General features: G+C 45.6%; 1 protein-coding gene across 8 annotated transcripts in view; it reads left to right on the top strand.

Moving 5' to 3' along the window:
- FTCDNL1 (formiminotransferase cyclodeaminase N-terminal like) overlaps positions 1-26,230 on the top strand; it is a 153,480-nt gene that overhangs the window by 33,080 nt on the left and 94,170 nt on the right. For 2 of the 8 annotated variants that reach the window (XM_084893277.1, XM_084893274.1), the window contains one exon: positions 21,599-21,885. The exons of 1 other annotated variant lie outside the window; for it this stretch is intronic. In XM_084893277.1, the coding sequence (XP_084749403.1) occupies positions 21,599-21,633 (35 nt within the window). In that variant the 3' untranslated portion in view covers positions 21,634-21,885. Of the gene's footprint in view, positions 1-12,282; positions 12,591-17,629; positions 17,917-19,848; positions 21,519-21,598; positions 21,886-24,544; positions 25,186-26,230 lie in introns of those variants that run through there. 5 more of the 8 variants (XM_084893275.1, XM_084893272.1, XM_084893284.1 and 2 more) reach the window with 5 other exon arrangements.

Here is a 26,230-nt window from a genome sequence, read left to right as displayed (position 1 = left end):
GGGAGTGGGGCGGGCTGCGTAAGATAACCCTGCAGAATCAAACAAAACGGGGGGCGGCATTTTCCTCCTTCGACATAATGACAGGCCTCGCTCGGTAATTGGTCTGCACCGTCTCGGAGGTGGTGTCCGCGGCCCACAAAGGACCGCTCTGTGAGAGCGAGATCTGCAAGGAATTTATCATTCCCCCTGGCTGAGCCAACGCAGGCTGGTACACAGTTCTGTTCCGTGTAAATATTCTCGTGTTACTGTTTACTCTGGGGCGATCCGAGGATCTCCCTGACAGGCTACGTGCTCCGCAGCCTTGCGTCTAGGAGGCACAGATCTGACTCTGATGTTTGGACTTGCCCAGAACTTCAGAGCGTGGCCTGGGGACTCGTTTGATAAGCATCCAGACCACGCTCCGGAGCAGGCCGGGGCCGGGAAAGCTTATTGTTTTAAGCGGGCCTGCCCTCAGCCCCGAGGAGCCCATTTTTCATGGGTGAGAGCAGCGCAGACACGGCCCGCGGGCCCCTCGGAGGCTGCTCTGAGCTGGAGGGAGAGGTCCCGCTCGCTGAGTGTGGCCCTGGTGGGGCTCAGCCCGAGGTTGGATGACCGGCCGTTGCCTCTGTCCCCACTGGGAATATTTGGAGTCCAGTTTGTTGTGAATTAAGACGAGAGCCAGAGACCTAAACACGGGGCGAGCTTCCCTTCGTGAATGTGCGGTGCGGGTTGCCCAGCTGCTGCCTCCCAGCTCCGCACCCCCTGCTCCAAGCTGTTTCTGCCCCTGGGACTCTGCATGCCTCTGTGCCAGCTGGTTTCCCACTGGGCTCTGCCCTGCATGCGGGGTGCTGGGTGGGGGCTGCAGGCGGGGGGCGGGGGGGGGGCGGAGGGCTTGCTCCTTCCTGTGGGCTGCCTGCTTCTGGCAGCCTACCCTCAGCCATGGCTCTCAACTTGAATGGGGGTCTTGGTTCCAGGCTCCAGCTTTTCTTTTTCTTTTTCAGATGTTTTTTAAAAAATATATTTTATTGATTTTTTTACAGAGAGAAAGGGAGAACGATAGAGAGCTATAAACATCGATGAGAGAGGAACATCTATCAGCTGCCTCCTGCACACCCCCTACCTGGGATGTGCCCGCAACCAATGTACATGCCCTTGACCGGAATCAAACCTGGGACCTTTCAGTCTGCGGGTCAACGCTCTATCCACTGAGCCAAACCAGTTTTGGCTTTTTAAGATATTTTTTATTGATTTCAGAGAGGAAGGGAGAGGGACAGAGGGAGAACATCAGTGATGAGAGAGAATCATTGATTGGCTGCCTCCTGTACGCCCCACACTGGGGATCAAGCCCGAAATCCGGGCATGTGCCCTTGACTGGAATCAAACCGTGACCTCCTGGTTCATAAGTCAATGCTCAACCACTGAGCCATGCTGGCTGGGCTTTTTTTTTTTTTTTTTTTTTTTTTTTTTTTTTTTTTTGACACCAGCCTCCTTGTGCTCCACAGAAGCATCCATCTTGGCAGGTTCACCGCCTCTGAGGTCTGGGCCCCACACTGCCAGGGACTGGACTTTCTTGGACACCAGGAAGGTGTCCAAGACATGAGAAGTTGTAGATATATGGAGAAAACATGAGAAGTTGTAGATATATAAGAGAGTCTTTATTATAGCTCAAGTAGCCATTGCTTCTAAGGAGCCATTAGAGCAGTCCAGCAAAGCAGTTCTTGCTAATACAGTAGCAAACCCAGGAGAACACCCTAGTAAAGCAGCCTCACATAGCAGGGTTTTATCCATCTCTTCTTTGTCTTGATGGCAAGACTGTAAAGTCGCCTTCTCACTGGCTGGTCAGTAACATACTTTATACTCATTTAGACTAAAGAGGCTTCCCGCTAAATAGTAACCTCAATCTTTCGGGTTATAGGAGGGCATGCTGGTGCAGTGCATACAGTGAAACTGCTGTGTCCCTGTATCTGCTTAATGGCAACTTGGCCTTGAACATCCTGATTAGGATTCCCACACTCAGAGTGGCCTTGAACACCTAGGTGTACGCTGACTGATTAGGGTTCCCACAAGTGTCTTATCTTCCTTCTTGATACCTACTTCAATATTTTACAAGGATAAAAGAAAGATAAAATATAGCAAGATACAAGAAAAGAAGTTTTCCTTGAACCCTTTTCGCATCATTAATTGTAGCTCTTTCTTATTGAATTCCAACCTAGTGTTAGGTACTAGTTAATGATTTTCACAACAACCCTCTGGAGTAGATGACTGTAAAGTAATAAAATTTCCCCAGTTCTGTTAGTCACTGGGTCAACCAGGAGCTTCCTATCATCATATCCCATATCCTGTAGGTTTCTACACTGCCCCAACACTGCATAGCACCCTGGACCCGCATCCTTAGGATTCCAGTCCTCTCCTCTGAGGCCTGTCGGCCTTTGTCTCTAATTTCTTGTGATTCAGTTAGAAATTGTACAGCCACTTGGTCGACCCTCCCTTTCTATGGAGGATGGGCCACCTCAGAATCCTGCAGCTCCTTCCACACCTGAGGCCCCTCCAGTACTTCTGCACTCTTCCCTTAAAACGTCTCCCAGGTCTGTCTTCTACACAGGTTATCATTTACTGAGTTTTTGCCCATTTATTCGTTCATGTACATGGAATATCCATCAGCTTCCAGTGTCATAGCTTCCCACCCTGGACTATGGGCGGTGCTTCCTCTGTGGGACAGTGTATCCTGTGCCGTTAGACACGACCCCGCATCATTAAGCGAGGAGGTGGAGGGTGAACCGCTGCCTCACACCCAGGTTTCTCCCAGATGAATTTTCCTGGGGTGAGCCACAGGACTCGCTGCAACTAATTGGGAGAGTCCTGGAATCACTCCCACTGTCGTGAAAGAGCCAACTCAGCCATCGGACCCAAAATGGCCCCCAAGGGTATTGAAGTCGGCAGGGGAAATTGCCACCAGATGGCGCCAAACTGCAGGCAGGACAGGGAGAGATTTGGGTTGTGCAAGCCAATATCCCAGAACTTCTGGCTGGTGGACCCTGGTAGAGTCCCTTGGGTTATTTCTTTTATTTTTCATTAGCATCCCCACGTTTTATGTAATAATGCTTCTTGGACTTGACTCATTGAGTTGTGGCAGGATTTTATTCATCTCTTCTTTGTCTTGATGGCAAGGCTGTAAAGTCGCCGAAACCGGTTTGGCTCAGTGAACGGGGGATTGGTCTGTGGACTGAAAGGTCCCAGGTTCAATTCCGGTCAAGGGCATGTACCTTGGTTGTGGGCACATCCCCAGTAAGGGGTGTGCAAGAGGCAGCTGATCGATGATTCTCTCTCATCGATGTTTCTAACTCTCTATCCCTCTCTCTTCCTCTCTGTAAAAAATCAATAAAAACAAAAAGACTGTAAAGTCCCTCCGGATAGAGCTTTATTCCTAGTATTTATTGGGCACCTACTGCATTTCAGTGGCACAGGTTACGACGATGCTGATGAATCTTCAGCTGCAGGTGCCCTCACTTGCATGAAACCCTTGTGAGGCCTAGGATTTGTAAAACTTGCAAATGTAAGCTATTTTAGCCACAGTTTGTTGAAACTACTGTCTCTTCCCACTAATACTTGCTCATTACACTTCCCTTCACGATTAGTGCGACCAGAGTGGCCAGGATCAGCCGCCTGGGCTCACAGCCTGGGCCGTAGCACAGGGCCTGTACTTGGTTCAGTGCCCGGCTGTCACCGAAACGCTGGATGCGTTTAAAGAGGCAGATCCCCGTTTTCATTTCCATCGGGCCCCACAGATGATTCTGTAGCTGGTTCTGGGAACGACTAGGGGCGTTTTTGGACATAGTTGAAGGGAGCATTGAGCTGGGGGTAATTAGGATTTAGTGGGACATATGTATGTGGTTCTTAGTCACTCGCATATGCAGTTCGGTTATTGCCTGTTCCTCCAGCATCAGAGGGCTTCTGGGAATGCTCACCTCACTCACGGTGTGCGCCACACAGGGCTGGGCCAGAGCATCACCAGTGGGTGTGTCCCTGCTGCCCGGCACCGGAGGGAGAGAATCCAGGTGCAGGAGGGGTGGAGACTGTGGGAAACCTTCCCAGATATTAATAGCACAACATCTAACACCAAGGGTGTCATTCTTAACAGTGTCCATCCGGACAGAATCTCTGGCCTCGGGAATGTGTGCATTGATGTAGCAGATACAGTTACACACGCACCAGATTATCCCCTTTTGTCATGAAAGTAACATGAAATAGAATTCCCTAACATTCTACCTAACATGTTTTTAGGTAATGAATCTCTGCTAGAGCTACAAAGAGCATGTCTATCTGTGAGTGAAGTTGCATGTTTGGGAAGGTGCATGCTAACCATTAACAATTAAAATGTATATCAACCATTCTAGAAAGAAGAATGATTTAGCTTTGTATTCTCTTTATTTAAAAAAATGACAAATTGTTGTGCAGCCAAAGAAAAGTGGAAAACACATAGAAAAGTATTTCAGAGATGAATAAAAATGTCATGTTATTTTTCAGGAAATTTGCAATAGTGGTACTAGTAGTATTCCTCTACTTTTAAGAAATGTGTTGCGATTTATTTTCTCAATCTGAATTAAATTACAAGCTTATTTGTGAAAATTATTGTTCTAGGTATGTTTGTTTATTTTTAATTGAGGCATAAGGGACCTAACAATATATTCATCTCTGGTGTACAGTATAACGATTCGAGATTTGTACATGTTGCAAAATAATCACCACAGTAAGTCCAGTTAACATTTGTCACTGTATGATTGCTTTTCTTAAAGTTGGCACTGAGGTTCTCACAGGCTGCAGGCCTGGCAGAAGCATGTGCCGAGCACAGGGGAGCACTGGACATGCACATCATTTTATGTGATTCTCCCAGGCTCCTCTGAGCTCGCTGTTATTCCTGCTTTCCTGGGACAGAGGCCGGGGCTCAGCCTAAGTCCCTTCCTCGAGGCCATGCAGCGGGTCAGTTGCAGGTGCAGGCTTCCGTCTGGGCCTGTGCTGTCTGAAGTCCATGCTCTTACCCAGTGGTCGGCACACTGCGGCTCGCGAGCCACGTGCGGCTCTTTGGCCCCTTGAGTGTGGCTCTTCCACAAAACACCATGTGCGGGCCCGCATGTACAGGGCGATTGAAACTTCGTGGCCCATGCGCAGAAGTCGGTTTTCGGCTCTCAAAAGAAATGTCAACCGTTGTGCTGTGGATATCTGGCTCTGTTGACTCATGAGTTTGCCGAACACTGCTCTGACCCTCGGCTCTGTAGTTTCTGGGGCAGCACACCCATTCCTCGGAAGAGCCTTCTAAGACCGCCAGGTTCGGTTGGATACTTCATAACATCTGTCCTTCCTCTCATAGCCCATAGCACAGCGACCGAGCTGCTGAAGTGGATGTTGTCATTGTGCTTCAGCCTCGGTGGAGGAAGCTGTTGTATTGACAGCAGAGGGGTCAGCACATACCGTCCCTGGGTCCCTTCTTTTAGGTCTCCTCATTCTCAGAGGCTCCTCAGAGCAGCAGCTGGCTTCATGCTCTTGACCAGCTTCCCCCCTCCCAGGCAGGAGGAGGATGTGGGGACTGCAAACCATGCTCCGCACGAACACCCCTAGGGGGTTAGGCTTGTGCAGCTGATAACAGAACGACATGACCATCCGTCCATACCCCACACGGGCTTGGTACTTCTTCCAGGGGCCAGGCACCCCCACGCAGGGGATGAAGGCGGTGGCCATTCACGCCATCGAGGTGTGTTTCGTGGTTGCGTATTTCTGTAAACTGAGTCATCTTCAAAGGAGGGAACACCTGCGTCCAATTTTCTCTGGAATGTCCCACCGAGCTCTCTCGCACTCCCCAGCTCAGATGGGGTTTTCTGGACGACACCATCTGGCAAATGTCACCGTGATTAAAGTAAACACGTGGCGTGGCTGACGCCGGGAGCCGATTCGGGTTTCCCTGCGGAGCCACGTGTCCCGGGAGCGGGGCAGGCGCTGGCCGGGCGGGGTGTGTGTGTGTGTGTGTGGGGGGGGGGGAGCAAGTGGGGGGTTGGGGTGGGGAAGGGGACTGGGCGCTCAGCATTCCAGGGCTCGGGGCCTCGAACAGCAGTGTGTGGCCCACCGCGCTTTGAAGGGTTTTGTGTATTTTTCTTTTCTTAACCATTGGGCATTTTTTTTCCTTTTCAGTTTATTTTGACACTAAGAAGAAAATATATAATTAAAAAAACACACAAAACTTGGCTTTATGATTGCCAAGTTTTTCTTCCAAACTAAGAAAAGAAACCAGTTGTTGAAAAATATGATGAATGGTACCCTTTGTTTTATTTTCAGCGCAGCACACGAGGGCAGCGCCACTGGCTCGAGGCCAGGCTCCCTGGGCAGGAGGGGGCGCTGGGCTGCCCGGGGGGCGGGGAGGGGGGTGAGAGGGGGTCAGGTTGGGGTGCCAGGATTTCCTCAGTCGTCGCCACGATCTCCTTCCTTTCTCGCGTTCCCTGCCCTGTGAGCTTCCGGTCTTCCGTCGTGTTTTCAGCACTTGCTACCAGCAAGGACGTCATCTGTCTGGGGGAAGATGCCGTGGGTGCAGCATGGGGCTCGGAGTGGTGGTTTTCCCGACTTCCACAGCGACCGGCTGTGTGGCTGTGGGACCATGGGGCCGTGGGTGGCCGAGGGCAGCAGCTGGCATCGGTGTGTAAGCAAACGGGGGTGTTAGCATCGTTCTTCCTCCCCTGCTGCCTTGTCACCAAGCGGGTTGGGAGGGCCGAGGAGCAGAGCCCACGTTCCTGTTCTGCCAGTCACCCCCGCCCGCCCCGTCTGCACGCCCCCTTTCTCCGCCAGCCGCAGAGGAAGGGACTGGTGGCCAGGGTCACCTTCCCTTTCCAGGGCGGAGGGAAGGGAGGGAAAGGCCTAGGAGGCCTCTAAGGCATGCACGTGTTTCCAGCGACGTCACATCGGAACCTGCTTTGCGGCCCTGGGTGCCCTGTAAGCAGCAGCACCTGCAGCCCTTGCCCCACGGCCAGTCCCTCCTGCAGCTCCGGGCCTGGCCTGGGCACCCGACTCATTTGTCAGCTTCGACTGCAACGGTGCCTTCGCCGCTGGTCTGCGAGCTCACGGAGCACAGAGACTTCCACTCACCTTGGCCATCCCGAGGCCTGCCGGCAGGACCTCTCTACTGAACCCGTTCACGTCCACACAACTGACGTCAGAGCCCTGGGGTTGGGTCAGGACTATGAGGCAGATGGTTTAGTCATTTGTCAACGGACGTGAGGCTGTGCCCATGCCCTGGCGTTCCATCGAGAAGGTGCACTTAGGGCAGTGGTTCTCAACCTTCCTCGTGCTGCAGCCTGTTAATACAGCTCCTCATGTTGGGGTGACCCCCACGCATAAAATTATTGTCCTTGCAACTTCATAACTAATTTTGCTACTGTTATGAATCATAATGTAAATATCTGTGTTTTCCGATGGTCTTTGGCTACCCTGCTAGCAGTTCTCAACCCACAGATTGCGACCCACAGGTTGAGAAACGCTGCTGTAGAGCCTCAGACCCTCGGAAAACACAGATATTTACATTATGATTCTAATAGTAGCAAAATTAGTGATGAAGTAGCAACGACAATAATTTTATGCTTGGGGGTCACCACAACATGAGGAGCTGTATTAAAGGGCCGCGGCATTAGGAAGGCTGAGGACCACTGCTCTAGAGGAAGGGACTGTCTGGAACTCCTAGGGAACAGAAGCTCCGGCTCGGCCTGTGGTGAGGTGGGGGACATGGGACTGAGACACCACAATTCTTCCTTCAGATCGGTAATAGAATGGCTCCAGAAGGCGAAAACCTGACTCCTGACTCCCATGGCAATGTCATGTCAGCAGGGGTCAAAGTCTGAGAGCCTCACCCCCTCCCTGCTGTCTTTTTTTAAAAAAATACATATGTATTGATTTCAGAGAGGAAGGGAGAGGGAGAGAGAGATAGAAATATCAGTAATGAGAGAAAATCATTTATTGGCTGCCTCCTACACGCCTCCTACTGGGGCTTGAGTCCGCAACCCAGATATGTGCCCTTGGCTGGAATTGAACTTGGGACCCTTCAGTCTGCAAGCTGACACTCTATCCTTTGAGCTAAACCAACTCCCCTATTGTCTTTACTCTCAAATTCCAGCTATCTGTTAAATGCTCCGAGATCCACTTGTAAACTTCAAGAAAAATGGTGCCAGGTTCTCTCTGTGGCTACCAGATTGGAGCTTTTCTCCTTTCGTTTTGTTCAGTTAATTGAGCTGTGCTGGGAAGTTCCGTAATTTATTCTGTGGAGTCTTTCTGTACAGATGATCCCAGGCTGAGTCTCTCAGACACTTGAAATGCAGAATTCCTGTTTTGGAAAACACCAGTGAGTCCGTGTCCTCAAATGTCATCAATAAGAGACGGTCTCCGTCATCAGCTTTCAGGAACGGAGCTCAGAGCTGCCTCCTCTTAGTGCTTCTTACATGTTTACAGTGTCTCATTCTTTCCTCGGCTCTGGAGTTTCATGCCATATGGCCACATCTTTAAGTTATTTTTCAGCTGCTCTATTAAGTAGTGAAATGGGATTCAGAACAGATTTCTTTGATTTTTAAAATAGCATTTTGGGTGTGTGACTTTTTTTTGTAAATAAAAAGAGATTAAAGCACTCAAATGCATGTGAATTTCAGGTATTCTTACTCAGATGGTGAAATATGTAGCTTCATACTTATTTCGGGCAAATATGTGCCTGTCTCGTGGAATTTCCCTGCAGTCTTATTGATTCCTTCATTTTGCATACTGCAACTCATTTCTGCGTAAATAAGATTTGGTCTTTGCTGTTGCTAATGAACATAGATTGAAAATGAAATTAAAAGTATGTCTTTTATAATTATTCAATATGATACTTCTCATTAGAAATGATTGCTGTAGTTCATGAGGATACATCCTACATATCAATAATGCTCTGTTGCTACAGTTGTGGTTATGATTCTGATATTTCACAAAATGGAATGTAGGATTCACCTGTTTACCTTTTTCTGGAACTTTCAGTGGTCAACTGTTCTAACACTCAAAAGAGAGAGTGTTCCTGCCAACATTCAGATCCCACCGGGTGGTGCTGGTCAGTGAGAGCTTAAAGCGTATACTCTTGCGATTTAACACAATTTACTTTGTAAAGGATTAGCCATGTAAAAGGCTATTAAATATTTACTGCTTGTTTTCTGAGCCAGAAAAGGCATGTTGGTGTAAGCTGATTTTTTTTTTTTCTTAAAGGACAATACTTAACAAAAGGAAACTGCTGTGTGAACAAATTCTGTGAGTAAATTTGCCATTGATTCAGACTTTAGCAGCAGGGATTGTGTCAATCATAATTAATCAGTTTAGGCTTAGGGGTATGTGATCTGAAATCTTTAATTAGCCATTAAAACCTGGACATCGACATGGAGAAAATGACAGACCTCGAGTGGATTGTTTAAAGTTAAAACCAAGTGCACTCAACATCCAGAAGGTCAATAATTCCTTAATTGTAATTCGATGAAGTCCGTGATAAGGAGTATACAATTCACAAGTGTTATAAATACAGTTTACATATTTTAAATCCAGTGATGGTCCTATTTGCTGTACAGGCCGTCAGTGGAGGATAAGTCCATTGAATGAGTATATTTTGATTCCTCTTGATATTTTAAAGTTTATTATTTAACTAGAGGCCCGATGCATGAAATTCATGCAAGAGCAGGCCTTCCTTCCTCTGACTGCCGGCACTGGTTTCCCTCTGGCACCCGGGACCCAGGCTTCCCTCTGGCCGCCGGAGAACTCCCAGGATCTGGGCTTCCCTCGAAGCCCCAGCTTCGTCCGGAAGGTCGTCTGGAAGGATGTCCGGTCTAATTAGCATATTACATTTATATTATTATAGCTAGATACCTAGGAAGGTAGTAATTTGGAGCAACTGTTCTAAATAATTTAAGTAAAATTCTGCTTTCTCAGAATTATCCTATTATATTCCTAGTTTTTATTGTCACCATGATAAATGTCCACAATATTTTTATAAATGGCAGTAACAAAAAAAGTGAAATATTATTATTATTTTTAATATATTTTATTGATTTTTTTTTTTTTTTTTTTTTTTTACAGAGAGGAAGGGAGAGTGATAGCTAGAAACATCGATGAGAGAGAAACATTGACCAGCTGCCTCCTGCATGCCCCCTACCAGGGATGTGCCCGCAACCAATGTACATGCCCTTGACCAGAATCGAACCTGGGACCTTCCAATCCGCAGACCCACGCTCTATCCACTGAGCCAAACCAGTTTCGGCTGAAATATTATTTTTAATCCAAAAGGAAGAGGGCTCACGTTTTCCACAAAGCACAAGCCAGTACATGAAGGTTAGCCGTGGTGGAAAACTATGTGGACATGGTGCTTTTTCCTAAAAATGTGAAATTAAGGGAGATGACACCCTAACAAGCGAAAGAAGGATGAGTGATAAGGCGAAACAGACAGTCAGCTGACAGATCAGAGGACAAACACTTCTCAGACTCCCTGCTGTGGTTTTCAGCCTGACCCTGAGCACAGAGGTCTCCCCTCTTGAAGGAGACCCAACAGGGACCGGGGAGAGGTCTCCCGCTGCTTCCAGGCAATTGCCTGCAGGGGGCAGCTTCTCCTCAGGAAAGCATTTATTCAGTCACCACTTCTGAGGCCTATTGTGTCCTGCAGTGATCTGAGAAAGGGAGGTGTGAAGGACACAGGCCCTGCCCTCGGGGAGCCTGGTAGTCCACAAACAAGTAGAACAATTATCAGATGCTGCAGCTGCTGCTGTTGTGTAGAATTAGAAAACAGGGTAAAGGAGGGTGTGGGTGCTGGTTTGTTTGCGTTTTTTTGTAAAATGGTCAAGGGAAGCTAGGGGAAGATTTCAGAGGCCTTGAAAGCAGGCGTGTGTTTCCTAAGAAGTTAGATCTTGAGCAGAGAGAGGGCAGAAAGAGCAGGAGTGTGCTGGATGGGAAGAAATCAGGGCCGTAGGACAGCAGCAATAAGCCAGGCACACCCTCCTCTCTGACCCCTTCACATTCAGCAGTCAGGTCCAGCAGAGCAAAGCACGTGGGGAAGACACCTTGCCACGGGTATTCGGGTCAAAGGGTCTCTTGTTCACCAGAAAATGTCATCTTGGAGAAATAATTTCATCACCTACCGTTCATTGAGTGCCTTGTATGGCAGGCGTTGGGTTGGGCATTTTGCAAAAGTCCAAGTTGAAATTTCATGCTCTACTGAAACTGATGCTTAGCCGAAGTGAAGGACTGTCTCAGGCCCACCTAGCTTTGAAGGATGGCATAGCCTGTGACCTAGGGTTGCCTTCAAGAGAGTAAAATGCCGGGGAAAATGGCCACATGAATGTGACACATCTTAATGCTTTTTAACTTATTTAGCAAGAAAGGCTGAATCGTCTACCAGGAAAAGTCAGAACAGCTGCAAGCGGATACCAACCTGTGGTTGGCATCGTAAGGGAAAGCAAGGTTTTCTGCCGCAGAGAAGTAGCAATGTGGCTATTGTCATGTGTGGCTGGACTCTTTGGGCCACTAGTCCACAGAATCCACCACTCCCTTCTCCTCTGAAATGAGAAACATTTGCTTTGGCCACATGCTTACTTTTTAATTTTTTTTCAAACTTGTATGTATTTAATTAGGAAGGTTGGTTCTGTCGTGCAAATATAGCGGCCCGCTATTATGAGTAAAATTCATCCAGTTCCTATGAATAGCCTTGGGAATCTACCTAACAAAAGAGTAGCACGATAATTGATCGTACCTTAGCAACCCCCACCAGCCAATCAGGAGTGAGTATGTAAATTGACCCAACAAAGATGGTGGTGTAATTTGCATGTGCAGGTGCCAGGGGCGGGGTGGGATGCTTGCGTCATTGCCATGGTGATAACGCAGGCGTTCTGCACCACCCCAGCTGCTCGGGGCCTCTGGGCAGTGTGGGAAGGTGGAAAGGTGGCTCTGGCCAGAGCGAAGGCCGTGCTCGGTAGCCAGGGGAAGGAAGGCCTATTCTGCATAAATCTTTGTGCATCGGGCCTCTAGTATATTAATTTTCCAGCTCCCAACTTTTCTATCAGTCTGATAATACTAATAAGGTCAATATTCGTTCCCACTCATCTGGAATTCCACGTTTCTTAGGGCGTCTGTGTTTCCCATGATGAGGCTTAGCGATTGCTGTCCCTCGGGTGGGTCAGCCAGGGCACTGCGTGGGTCGAAGAGCAGTGCGTGGAGGAGTGGTCTCCCGCCGGGTAACCAGAGAAGCAGGTGCTGCTCTTTAGTCGCTCCCCTCCGCAGGGTTTGGGGCCCTCACCCTGCACCAGCCTCGCAGAGGAAGACGTGATAACGAAGCGCCGAGCACGTATAACGAGAATCTGGTAAAACACTCTCTCTGGGCAGAATCCGAAGTCGAATGTGACACAGGAGCTTTTCCTGCCTCTTTCGCGGATGCACTTTGCAGCTGGCGGAGGGTCTTGGCCCGAGGGTGCATGAGCTATTGATGGCAGTGCCATCTGTTCAGGACGGGATATCAGCCCATTAGTCACTGAGGCCCTCCCTTCACTCATGGGTGCTGCACATGCGTTTTAATGGCGGGCTCTACGTTTTTAAAATGAAACTGTCTTTATAGAAAAGTTAGCTTAGAGTTTTAATTGTCTTTTTAGTCAAACCGCGATTAGCTCTGAAGAACGGGTACAGTTTTGTGGGAAAGAGTTTTGTGGAGAAGAGTCACAAGGGCAAATGGCTGGATAAATGCACTGAACCAGACTTCAGAGTACTGCATCCCCTCTGCTCTCTAATTTGTGGTAATTTTATTTATTTATTTATTTAAATATTTTTTATCATGCACCAACTCTCTAGAAAACCAGGGGGTTTCTCTAGAAAACCAGCCTTGAGTTATTTGTCCTTTATTCATTTCCCACCTAAGTTGTTATTTTCACCGTCATATATTATCTCCCTTACTCAATCCATTAAATACAAATCAGAAAATTATTAATTTGAAACATTGGAGGGTACAGTGAGAATCCATGGAGAGAAGACTTGGTCCTTAACTTAACCAGAATTAACAATTACATTACTTACACTTGGTACGAGGAGATTTGAAAATTCAGAAAATAGTCTCCCACCCCCCCCCACCCCCCCCCAGTTCCTCTTTGGGATCTTGCTTTGGATCCGAAGTGTGCGCATATGGAGCGATTAGAGAGCCATTGGCAGCAACGAGTGGACACAGAGGGAGATGCGTGTGCATGCCGGGCATAACGGTCTGCAGAGAGGGGAGCTTCTCAGAGGGGAGCACAGTGAACTATGCAAGAAGCAGAGTGCCCAGAAGGGTGAGATATTTAAGAATGAGATAATCTGAGCCAGAGCGCAGAAGCGGGAAGTGAGCAACACTTAGGTGGCCTGTTGAGAAGAAGTATGTAAGCAACACTGAGGTACAGAAAGGGCCAGGCTTGGTCTTGGCCCCCAGGAGCTCACAGCCAAGTAGGGAAAAGAATATACACCCCACACACCCCATTATAGCGCTGGTGGTAAACATTCCTTGCTGGAGGAAGGCAGGGAAAGCTTTCTGGCAGAGCAGGTCAAAGTTGAAGAGTAAGACAGGGACTTTGAGATTGAAGGATAGGAAAAGTCTCTGGTGGGAAGAAATCTTCAATGCACTTTAAAACCTGGGACCAATTATCCCTAAATTTCCTAAAGGATGTGCTACTTTGTGAGACCTTGTTGCACAATTGCTTTGGAACTTCATAGTTCAAATATTTGTGAGGATTGGTAATAATCATCAAGCATGACAATTATAACTCTTCCCAAATTCCATCTTCCATGATTTTTAGGTTTTTCTTTTTCAACAAAATTCATAGTGAAGTATTTTTTTTTTTAACACATAAAAGTATATCAAGAAAAAGGCAAAATTCATAATGGAAAACACGCGACAATTTTATCTACATATTATTATCTTCATAGCTCACTATTTTAGTACCATTGAAATTAGCTGACATAAATGATAAAAGCTGATAGTACCCTATCTAATAAAAAGGTAATATGCAAATTAACCATCATTCTGTCACAAAGATGGCAGCATCCATAGACACAAGATGGCATCCAGTCCTCTCAGCCCTGCTGGAGTCCCCCAGTGCCAGGGGGTGGGCGGCCACTGAGAGCGGACAGCATGAGCGGTCTGGAGGATATTTGCTTCGTTTCCGCATCCGGCTCGGGCTGGCCCCCCGGAGCTGGAGCGGTCATGGTCAGGGACACGGGGGCCAGCCCGCAGCCTCCGTGGCCTAGTGCAGGCCTAGAGTGGAAACAGTGGGCCTGCCTCCCGTGGAATTGGCACGGGTCCCTCCCAGCTCCCGTGGAAGCAGGTGGCCTACTGTGCACAATACTGTGTGATGGGCTACTATTATATAGTATAACATAGTATATAAAGTAAGTATATGTATGTACATATGTGTACATATTTATTTGAAAAGGACACCTTATATTTGCTAGTAGTCTCTTTCTTCACCTTGTACTATAGCATCAAAATTATTATTTTTTTATATTATTAGTCCTTTGAAAACCATAGTCATCAAAATAAACAAAAGTAGATGGACCTGACCATATAAGAGTATATGGATTTAACATAAACTTCCTATTATGTACAATGGCTCTATGAAATGTGATAATACAATACATAAAGCAACCAATTCCCTCTAAATTTTAGTGTTTAGTGTATGTGTTTTGATGGTACGTGTGGGAGCGGAGAGAATTGCTCTGCAGAAATACTTTGCAGGTTGCCATAGCGACTGGACGGTGGTGCTTTATGATGCCTTTCCCCTGGGTCTCAATTCAGTCGCATGGTTTTTCAATCATAACCTAATGGGTGACGTTTACATTTTCCTCTGTAAAACAGTTGTATACCCACATGTGGTTTCATAACTTTACGTAAATGCACACTTTGGTAATATTACACATTCTAAAAATCTTCTCTTTCCCTTTCTCTCTCTGCTGGGTTCCCACATCCCTTTTCTCCTCTTCTCCCAACCCACCCCAATAAAGTACGTTATCAAATGGTCTGTGGCCTTTCCTTTCCCCCGTTTTCATACAGTTATAGACAGGTTTATCCAGTATATGCATGTACAAGAACAAAGCAGGATTTCATGGTATCCCTTCCAAATTGGTATACGGTAGTTTTCAATTATTTTGTATTTTTAATGGCTACTTAATATTTCATGTTGCGAATGGGCCGTAATTTATTTAACCACCTTGTGTCCATCTTTTCTGCTATGAACTGTACTTTGATAAACATCATTGTACATATGGCCTCACTTCCAGGTAGTTATTTTATTTCTCTAGGACAGTTTCCAAGAAGCTGGCATTTCAGGGTCAGAAAATGGTACATATTTTAAAATTTCATAGGTGTTACCATGTTACTTTCCAAAAGGACCGTACCATATTACATTTATACCTACCAGCATTTGTGAGTATCTTTTATACATGCCCCTGCATTCAATAAGTATAATTCTCTTTAGTTTTTTAAAAAGTAAAATTTCATTTTTACTTTAATTTACATTTTCCTGACTATCAGTGAATTTGTTTGGATGAGTTTAAAGAATGTGTTTATTAAAAAAATTGTGTCTGTTTAAAAATTGCCTATTTATATCCTTATCCATATATTAGATTTTTAACCTTTTAGAATCACATTGTGAGCTCTCTTTGTATATTACAAATATTCTCCTTTGTATATCTGATGAGAATATAGAATATTTTTTTTCTATATCCATATAGAAATATTTAACCATAAAATTATCTAGTCCCTTTCCCACCTCCTGCACACAAAGCCCTTTGAAATTCTGATTGGAATGGCATTATATTTATACTAGAGGACCAGTGCATGCATGCACTGGTGAGGTCCCTCAGCCTGGCCTGTAGACAGGTCCTGGAGGGGTCCCAGATTTCGAAGGGGTACAGGCCAGGCCGAGAGATCCCACCAGTGCACGATGGGCCCTGGGGCCGGGGAGGGGCCGTGGGAGGACTCCAGGGCGTGTCCGGCCCATCTTCCCCAGTCCCAATCTGCCAGACCCCAGCAGCAAGATGATCTACCGGTCAGAGTGTCTGCCTCCTGGTGGTCAGTGCATGTCATAGCAAATGATTAGTCAAACAAATGGTCAGACACTTAGCATATTAGGCTTTTATTATATAGGATAGTTGACATTTTGATGAGGTTAAGTCTTATCAACCAAGAACTTGGTATGTTCTTTCCCTCGTCAGACCTTATTTGAAATCTGTCAGTGGTCTTGTGATCCTCCTATGTCTTTCTTAGAAAATTTATTCTAAATATCTTATCATTGCTATTGTAAATATAATTTTTTTTTTCATTTCTAGGTACCTAAATTGAGAAAATAGATTGCTATTTAGATATTTATCTTCTATCCAGCCATCTTGCCAATTTTGTTCATTGCAAAGGTTGTGTTTTTCACTTGCATTTCTCATAATCTTCCTAGTCATGCATCCATATTACCAACAAAATACATAGTTCTGTACAGTATCTTCTATTCCATTTTTTTATGCCAGCCATTTTATTTTATTCAGACATCCTCAAGACTATTAAATAATAATGAAGATACTAAGCTTAACTACTAAGTTCCTAATTTTAATTAAGATGGTTGCAAAGTTTTACCAATTAGAACAATATATGCTCTTAGTGTGTTTTTTAAATAAACACTCTATATTATAAGTTTCTTTTATTGCTGTAATTCTTACAGTTTTTATAATTGGAGATGCCTGCTAAATCATATCAAATATGACATTTATTAATATATATTTTAAAATGACTGTCCTTTAAGGTGATAGGATTACTACTATTAAATAACCTCGCATTTCTTTAATAAATCACTCTCAGTCATATTAACTACTCCTTTGGCTCATTGATTCTGTTTTCCCTAATATTATATTTGGAATTGTACCTGTATTCATAGTGAAATTGACACATACTTTAAAAAGTTGTATTATTATCTTTAGTAGGTTTCGATATGAAGGTTATACCTCTTTATGAAATAAATTCAAGTGCGTTCCATCTTTTGCTATAGTCTGGAATAATTTAAGTATGTTTGCAACTATAATTGTTTAAAGGTTGGATAAAACCATATTGCCCTGGTGGGATTGATTGCTCTCTCCTGTGGTACTTCCACATTAAAGTTTCACTTCTCAGGTGGATCTTGGTGATTTATATTTAGTTAGGGAGACATCCATTTCCTCTAGGTTTTCAAATTTGTTTTCTATGATGTTACATGTAGTATTCTCATAATTCCTAGTTTCTTTAGGTTTATTTTGTGGTAATTTTCCCAGTTTTTTTTTTTTCAATAGGGATCACTGGATTCTTTAATTTTTAGCCTTTTTTTCTGTAATAACAAATAATTTAAGGTCATAAATTTTCTTCTGCAAAAGTCTTGCGGTATCTCATTGGTTTAGTTTCTGTTTTCCATCTTCAGGATTAATTTAAGAGAGTATTTTTTTAGGTTTCCAAGTTGTTAAGATGGGTTTGGTCATCCTTTTGCTACTTACTTTTAATTTTATTGCATTGTGATCACAGAATAAGCTTTATTTCAATTTTCACTTTAAAAAATCCCTTTCCCAAGGATTTCTCTCTTCCCCCTCCCTTCTGCTAGAGTGCAGATACACCAGCCTCTGTCTCTCATGCCTGAGCAGAGTTATCCCCAGGGAGGCTGAGCAACAAGCTGGAGAGAACCCGGTCCCTCCTAAACAAATATGGGCAAAGCCACAGCTCCACCAGGACCCCTCGCTGTTCTGTGAGAGCAAACTGAGCTGCTGTCTGCTTCAACACCTGGTTCCTGTCCTCCTTGTTATAGTAGCATCTCAGCTCTTACATTCACGAGCCCTGGCTGCAAGCTTGTGTTCACGTTACCTTTCCATAATGTTTTGGCCAATTTTTCTTTAATGCAGAAATCCAATTCCTTGCCCTAACCAGTTTGTCTCAGTGGATAGAGCATTGGCCTGTGGACTGAAAACTCCCAGGTTCAATTCCAGTCAGAAGCATGTACCTTGGTTGCGGGCACATCCCAGTAGGTGGTGTGCAGGAGGCAGCTGATTGATGTTTCTCTCTCATCAGTGTTTCTAACTCTATCCCTCTCCCTTCCTCTCTGTAAAAAAAAGCAATAAAATATATTTTAAAAAAAGAAAAAAAAGAAATCCAATTCCTTGCATAGAATAAACATATGCAGCGCTTACAAGTCCAGTTTTGTATTTAGTGGTAATGGCACTAACCCACAGCGATGTAAAATAAAATGAGATCCTTGGAGAAAATATACGTATTCATATATTTGTATAGTTTATATTTTTATTTAAATATGAAAATGTTTAAATTGACTGTGATGATGCCCTGTGTTTTAGCCAAGCTAAGATACCATTGAATCTGGGCTATATTCTTTTTTTTTTTTTCTTTTTCTTTTTACCGTTCAGAAAGAAAAATTTCTGCCAGTTACAGCGCTCCATGATTCAATGCTTCTTCATGCTTAGAGTTTTTGTTTAGTACTTACAGATTGCTTTTAGACTTGTTTAGACGTAGACTTTCATCATACATTACTATTTGCAGAGATGAAACTGGCTGGGTAAGTGAGATAACCAGATGACGGATTCCCCAAACTCCTCCTACAGGCAGGGAAGCCTCAGCACAGATTCAGTGCCCAGCCCCGAGCGGTGGGCCACATTGAGGTGAGGGCCCCACTGGGAAAGAGCAGGACCCTGAGACCTGGAGTGGGGACAGGTGGGCAGCTGAGTTCGGTGACCTTGAGTCCCCAGGCTCCCCTGAGCCTCAGGGATCTGCAGAGGCGACCCCTCCTCCCTGGGCGGGTGGGCTGCCTCTGAAAGAACAGGACGCGACATCTCCTGCTCTGCAGCACAGTGTGCACCTCACTTCGCTCAGAACCCGCTCGCCCGCAGGCTGCCAGGCAGGGTCCCGGGGGTTGGCGTCCTGGCCGTGCAGATGGGCGGCCTCGGGAGGGGAGGAGTTGCGTCCCGAGGGTGCGCAGAGCCCAGCCACCTGGCCCGGCCATGGTCCTGCTCACATAGCGGGCCTAAGGCCCAGCGTCCGCGGGGGCCGAGGGAGACACACGGATACGGGTTACCAGAGAGAGCGACTGGGTGGTGGACGGGTGTCCTGTGAGATGAAATGACTGCTCCGGGTAGACGGTTGGCGAGAACGCTTGCATCATGTCCAGGAGGTTGGGGAGCTCAGACTCCCTGGCACACCAGTTTCTCTTCTCGGACGTGCTTCCCTTCAACGCTATAGCTCTCGTCTTGAAATGTTCAAGTCTCTTGCTCAGGTGACTTAGCCAGCTCGCCAAGAACTTCCTTCTCTGTGTAGCCATGGCGTGAATATGGCAGTGCATGTTTCATGGGCCTTCCCCCACGGGAATAAGGAAGGCAGCGCTGTGCTCGTCTTGTTGGCCTGTCTGCGTCTGGCACGTGGGGAGGCTCCATCTGAGATGGAGCAGAGGTCCCTACTGACCTGAGAGAGGAGCCGACACCCCATGCTCCTTCTCAGCGAAGCAACCCCCCGAGGACCCGCAGGTCCCCTTGAGCAGCCGCCCCAGCCTCCGTAATGCGCCCCTTCCTCCTGCAGCCACCCTCCTCCTGCAGCCACCCTCCTCCTGCAGCCACCCTACTCCTGCAGCCATCCTCCTCCGTGCAGCCGGAGGATGGCTTGCCATCCCAGGAATTTGCCGTTACATGAGAATGTCATCATCCCAGGAAGCTGTAAAGCAGTGAGCCTGTTTATTTTCAGCCACAAAGGGAAAAACATACCCTGAGAACCAGATTCTCTTGGCAGTTCGAAGCATTTATTAGAAAATCTGTAATTTCTGTTTGCAGTCCCACACCCACTGGGCGTCCCCCTGATGGAGGTATGTCAGCCTGGGGATGCATGGTACGTGCGGAATCGCTCTGCTGGGAGAGGAAGGCCCAGGCCCGAATGTACAGCCTGTGGGTCCCGCCCTCGGCCCCGGAGGAAGAATGAATGACTCGGGAGGGCTGAAAGGGCCTCTGGTGCTCTCTGCCCTGCGGCACCCGGAGGGAGGACACTGGCATCGGACACTGGCATCTTTCAATAAAATCCAGTACAAAAGGTTCTCTGCAGCGTGGGGGCCATGTGGGCATTTAGTCAGTAGACGTTGAGAACATCAGACGACCTTCCGTAGTGTGGGTGGGCCTCATCCAATCAGCTGAAGGCTCTAATAGAAATGACTGGCCTCCCTTGAAAAAGGAATCCTGCCAGCAGACCACCCTCAGACCTCAGCAGCAGCATCCACTTCTCCCCAGGCCTCCAGCCGCCGAATGTCACCCCTCGTAGGGCCATGAAGACCGTTACTCCAACACAGCAAGCTAATCTCAGCAAAGGATTCTCTTCATCGCAATGGAAAGGAATCAAGGAAGCTGAGGGCAGTGTTTCCTGCCCCTGCTAATTCCCTCCCCCCAAACAAAACAAAACAAAACAACAAAACAAAACAAAACCACAATCCCTTACGAGTGTCGACACATGAGGCAACCCTCAACCTGGAAAAAGGAGGTGTGGTCTCTAGGAGTAAGGACACATTGCAAGTGTTTATGGCAGTGGCTCGCCTGTCTTTTCCTGGAGGGACCCATGGCCATTTACTCATTGATATTTTTTAAGCCCTACTGTGTGCCACGCCTGGAAAATGTGACTTTGCAGGAACAACCAAGATTGGAGGGCTCTGAAAAGGGAATTCCAAGGTGTTATAAGATGTTTTCATTATTCTAATTCTGTTTTAATTGTAGGTAGTATGCTTCTTTTTTATATATATAATTCTTAATGAGTTCATTGATCAAAATGGTGAGAATAATATTTGGTGCTTTTTACTCAGTACAGACTTTAGAAGACATATGAAATGTGCTTGCCATTCTATTGGATTAAGTGCATTCACACACTAATTACATTTAAGTTCACAATGAATAATGTACAAATGATGTGCACATGCATAAATTATTAGTGGTTTTCATGTGATTATTGGTTGCCCTGTTGGATTGATTACATGAAAATCATGCCTATCTGGGCCGAAACCGGTTTGGCTCAATGGATAGAGCATCAGCCTGCAGACTGAAAGGTCCCAGGTTCGATTCCGGTCAAGGGCATGTACCGTGGTTGCAGGCACATCCCCAGTAGGGGGTGTGCAAGAAGCAGCTAATCGATGATTCTCTCTCATCGATGTTTCTAACTCTCTATCCCTTTCTCCTCCTCTCTGTAAAATAATCAATAAAATATATTTTAAAAAAAAGAAAAGAAAGAAAGAAAATCATGCCTATCTGAATCATGGGGGCAATTGAAAAAACAAACAAACAAAGAAACAGCTTTTATTGTTGAAAGTATTACATATGTCTCCTTTTCCCCCAATGATCCCCTCCAGCCTAGTACCTCTTCTCCCCCTACCCCCACCCCCCCAGGCCTTCAGCACCATAGTGTCGGTGTCCATGGGCCATGCATAGATGCATACAAGGTCTTAGGTGTATTACCTCCCACCCACTCACCCTCCCCACCTTCCCTCTGAGATTCCCTGCTCCCATGGCTCTGGATCCACTCAGTTCATCAGTTGATTTTGTCACTTAGGTTGGTGGGATCCTTTTAAGATCCGAATGATGTGAAACATTGGTTCCCTGCCAGCATGTTGTGACGCTGCTCCCTGTCGTCGGAAGTGCAGAGATGTTCTCTAGCCCCAAGAAGCTTTTCCATGAATGAGCTCAAGGACCATGCATGACACACTTAAATTATAACTATGCTTTTCTCATTTAGCATTTGTTTTTGTTCTTTTCTGCAATAAGAAATTAATGAGGCTGAGCGTCTTAATCCTGCGTTTTATGTATTTAAAATAATTGTGATTAAAGGCCTTTTACACATGTGTGTTTTTCATGAATTCTTGTTCAAAGAACTATATTTCATGGTTCACGAAGCGAAATTAATTTAAATTGGCGGGGAATGCACAGTTCGCAATTCCAAGAGTCGGCAGGCCGCTGCTGTTCTTCTGTGGGTCCCCTTTAACGGACTAGCAGCCAGGCCCTTGTGGAGTGTCTGGTGCAGGAAGGGGTGGGCACCCACTGTCTGACATGCACACTGGTGTCCCGTCGTCCTCAGATCCTCTGTTGTCCTGAAGCTGACTCCTGAGACTAACCTGAATGGTGTCAATCTTGACATCCGTGTCCCTTAAACTGCAGGTCATTGATTCGCAGAGTGCGAACCACAGCTCTGTGAGGTTTCTTTGTAGGACAGACTGTGTAATTATGAATATTTTACTTTATTTTTTTAAATATATATTTTATTTATTTCAGAGAGAGGAAGGAAGAGGGATAGAAGCATCAATGATAAGAGAGAATCATTGATCAGCTGCCACCTGCACGACCCACACTGGGGATCGAGCCCAAACCCAGGCATGTGCCCTGATGGGGAATCGAACCATGACCCCCTGGTACATAGGTAGGGTGATGCTCAACCTCTGAGCCACGCCCGCTGGACTCATTATAAATATTTTAAATGTGGGTAGTTGATCCCTTTTCTGCTCAGCATGTAGCTGTGAGGAAGCAGCAGACAATGGCCAGAACGCCCTTTGTGCTCTCCTGGATTTATCTGACAGTACTGAGGAGAAGAGCCACAGATATGCAGAGAAGGGAGGAGTTCAGTCTCTGTCTGGGTGGTCAATTTTTAAAGTGGTAGGCACAGGGATTGCGCATGACCAGGTAACAGCTCTGGGGAGCTCAGAGAAATTTTACAAGGAGGAATAGAGATACGCTGTTCTTGAAAGGGAAGGAATATGCTAAGAATCCAGGCATGATGAAATGAATAGTGTGCTAATCAGGCAGAAGACACTAAAAACTAATATCAGCACAGAATGTTCTAAAAATGTCTGGCTTTGGGCCCCAGTTTGGTTGCCAATGCACTGAGATGCTGAGCTACTGTTCCTCTCAGCCTCCGTTTTCTCGTCCCCACAATGGGGAGGTTGGGCCAAACGAGCCTCTCATTGCCTTCCTAGTGTGTCCATGAACCTGGGCCTCGCTGCTGACAGGAGAGTGTGCATTCACACTTCCTCTCAGGGTGGTGGCCTCTGCAGCTCAACGCAGCCTTTTTTTTTTTTTTAATTTTTATTTTTTTAAAGAAGAAAATACATTGTTGTTGTTGTTTTTTTTCCTTCAATTAAATGTATTGGATAACATTGGTCAACATGAACATACAGGTTTCAGGTGTGGGTTTCTATGTTACCGTATTGTACCATGAGCTCCCCACCCAAAGTCACATCTTCTCCACTCACCATATCCTGAGGCCCTCTCCTCCCCACCCCTTCCCGCTGGCGACCACCGCACTGCCGTGTGTGTTCCAGAACCGTGTGGAGTAAGAGGGGTGAGAGTGGACAGCCTGGTCATTTCCTGATCTCAGGGGAAACACTTCCAGGTGTTCACCATTGAGTATGATATCAGCAGAGGTTCGTCATGTGCCCGGCATGGCCTTTATTATGTTGAGGTACCTTCCTTCTACTCCCATTTTATTGAGTGTTTTAATCATAAGTGAATGTTGTATCTTATCCAATGCTTTTTCCTGCCACTATGGATAAGATCGTGTGCTTTTATCCTTTCTTTTGTTAACGTGAGGTATTGCATTGATTGATTTGCATATGTTGAACCCTGGAAGGAACCCCACTCCATCGTGGTGTGTTATTTTTTGGATGTACTTTTATATTCGATTTGCTAGTATTTTTGTTTAGGATTTTTGCACCTGTATTCATCAGAGATATTGGTCTCTAACTTTCTTTCTGTGTGTTATCCTTGCCAGGTTTTGGTATCGGGGTTATATTGTCCTCGCAGAATGTGTTAGGAAGTATCGCCTCTTCTTCAGTTTTTTTTGTTTTTTGTTTTTTTTTAGAAGCGTTTGAGGGCAGGTTTTAAACCTTTGAAAGTTTAGTAGAATTCACTGGTGAAGCCATCTGGTCCTGGACTTCTCAAAAAATTGAGAAGTTTCTTGATGGTTGTTTCAATTTCCTCACTACTGTTTAGATTTTCCAGTTCTTCATGATTTAGTCTAGGAAGGTTATATGATTCTAGGAACTTACCCATTTCTTCTTGGTTATTGAATTTGGTGGCATCTAGTCTTGCACGACCCTTTGTACATCCAAGGTGTCTGTAATGACTTCTCTCTCATTTCTGATTGTGTGTATTTCCCATTTGTCCTCAGTGAGGTTAGCCGGGGGTTTGTCAGCTGCCAAGGAAGGTTTTTACTGAGCGCCTGGCATGCAGCCAGCCTGGGACCCAAAGGCAGTGCGTTTTCCGTTGTACCTGTCATGCTGGATTTGAAGATCCCTTTACCCTGTTGCCCCTTTAAACCTGGTCATCTGCTGGTGTGTGGTATTCTCATGGCAGAGCAAGGACTTGGTGTGAAGAATTTGTATGCTTGCAAATACGTGACCCAAAATAACACTGCAGTGTTTTATAGGGATTTCATGTTTGTTTGTAAGAATCCACAACTTTCAGAATATATCCTGGAATCAACATGTTTCATTCTCATGTTTTGCAGCTTCCTCCCATCCGTGCAGAGGCTGTCTCTGATGTGAGAAGACAGCGGGAAGCATCACATCACACCTGGCTTACCAAGCCTACACACACACACACACACACACACACACACACACACACACGTGTTCCAGGTTAAACAGCACAATTAGTTGTCAATTCATTGAGGAATTCTTTAGTTTTGAAAGTGTCCTTTTAGTTCATCAAAATGAAATGTTGGCAGTACTTACCTGGAGCTTTTAAAAGTGAGATGGTGCCCACGTTCCTTCACTGTCCTGCAGGTTAGATTGGCTCCAGGCTCTCTCCTGTGCAGCAGGGGTGTGTGGGGGTGGGGGTGGGGGTTTCACTCGGGGGCTGACTGGCTGCGTGGGGATTAGGACCTGAGAGGACTGAGATGCTGATCGAGGGGATCAGGCTCCACGGCTTCTGAACCCCTAGTTTCTAGGACTCCTTAGGGTATCCAGGGTGGAAAACCTACTCTTCTAGAACTTACTGTTTCTTAAAGATTATTTGGCACTTTAACATTTAAAAAAAAAATCATTTTTAACTTTACAAACTTCTCACTTCTGACCCTAGCGTTGTCGTCTCAATCAAATAGAACTATTTTACATTGTTGTTTTTTTATCATTAAATCTTATATACTGTACATCAAAATTGTATTGATCTGGAAACCTATTAGCCACCTGCAATATTGTTTTTTTTTTCTGCTTCCCTCCCCCTATTTCAATAACCGCAAATATTAAATATTTTAAAGATTTTTTTCTTATGTTGCGCCCCACACATTTCAGTAAATCATTATTTGTCTAGACACCAAAAGGAAGTCAGAAACCATTGCTGGAAGTAAAAATTCTTTGGGGATTTTTATTCAATAACAGAGCAATTAAATAGGACATATTATTGAGTAATAGAAAGTACTTTCTTTACGATCCGCACACTTAGCAGATGCATCATTAACCGTGAAGTCAGCGCTTGCGTTCAGAGCCACGAAGGCTGAAAAAGCGCTGTTTTCTGCATGGATATATTATCTTCTTTTTTTGTGAAAATATTTAACTCTTGAAATAGAAAATGAAATGCTAAATTTCATACTACAATTACAGTTTAGTGTGTTGTGATTATCTGCATAGCGATGACACCTACATTAGATAGCAGGGACAAAATAACTAATGCACAACACCAGTCCAGCCATTTAACCACAAGTTACGTCCTGAAGCCCTAATGGGATTCAGTGCTGCAGTTCGTGTGGATGATCCTGGCCATGGGCTGATCTGTGAAGGCCATGGCGATGGCTTCATTCAGTTTGCAATTAATTCGGCCTGTCAGCTTGAAGCTACATCATCTTTACAAATGCTTATTTGCGGGAGGGCTGCACATTTTTTTTAAATTCAGGGATAAAGTGAAGCTCTTCATATTGTTAAAATTGTGCTATTTCAAAACCACTTATTTTTTTTACTGCATGCAATATTCTATTTATATCTGCCCTTGTTATGCTAGCTCACTGCATTCACAGCACCTCCGGCTATTCCGCATCTTAAGGAGGGTTCCTGCAGGCCCTGCCCTGGTTGTCTGTACTTCATTGCGCGATGGGAATCAGGGCGTGAGGGGAACTGCACACAGAGAGAAGCTATATTGATCTATGTGTGTGGGGGCATGTGTTGTGTGTGTTGTGCATACACGTGTGTATCTGTGGTGC

Source organism: Pipistrellus hanaki (assembly GCF_964339955.1).
Source record: "Pipistrellus hanaki genome assembly, chromosome: 8".
Classification (NCBI taxonomy): Eukaryota; Metazoa; Chordata; class Mammalia; order Chiroptera; family Vespertilionidae; genus Pipistrellus; species Pipistrellus hanaki.
The sequence above is the reverse complement of the archived record's forward strand: the minus strand, read 5'-3'. Positions and strand labels throughout refer to the sequence as shown.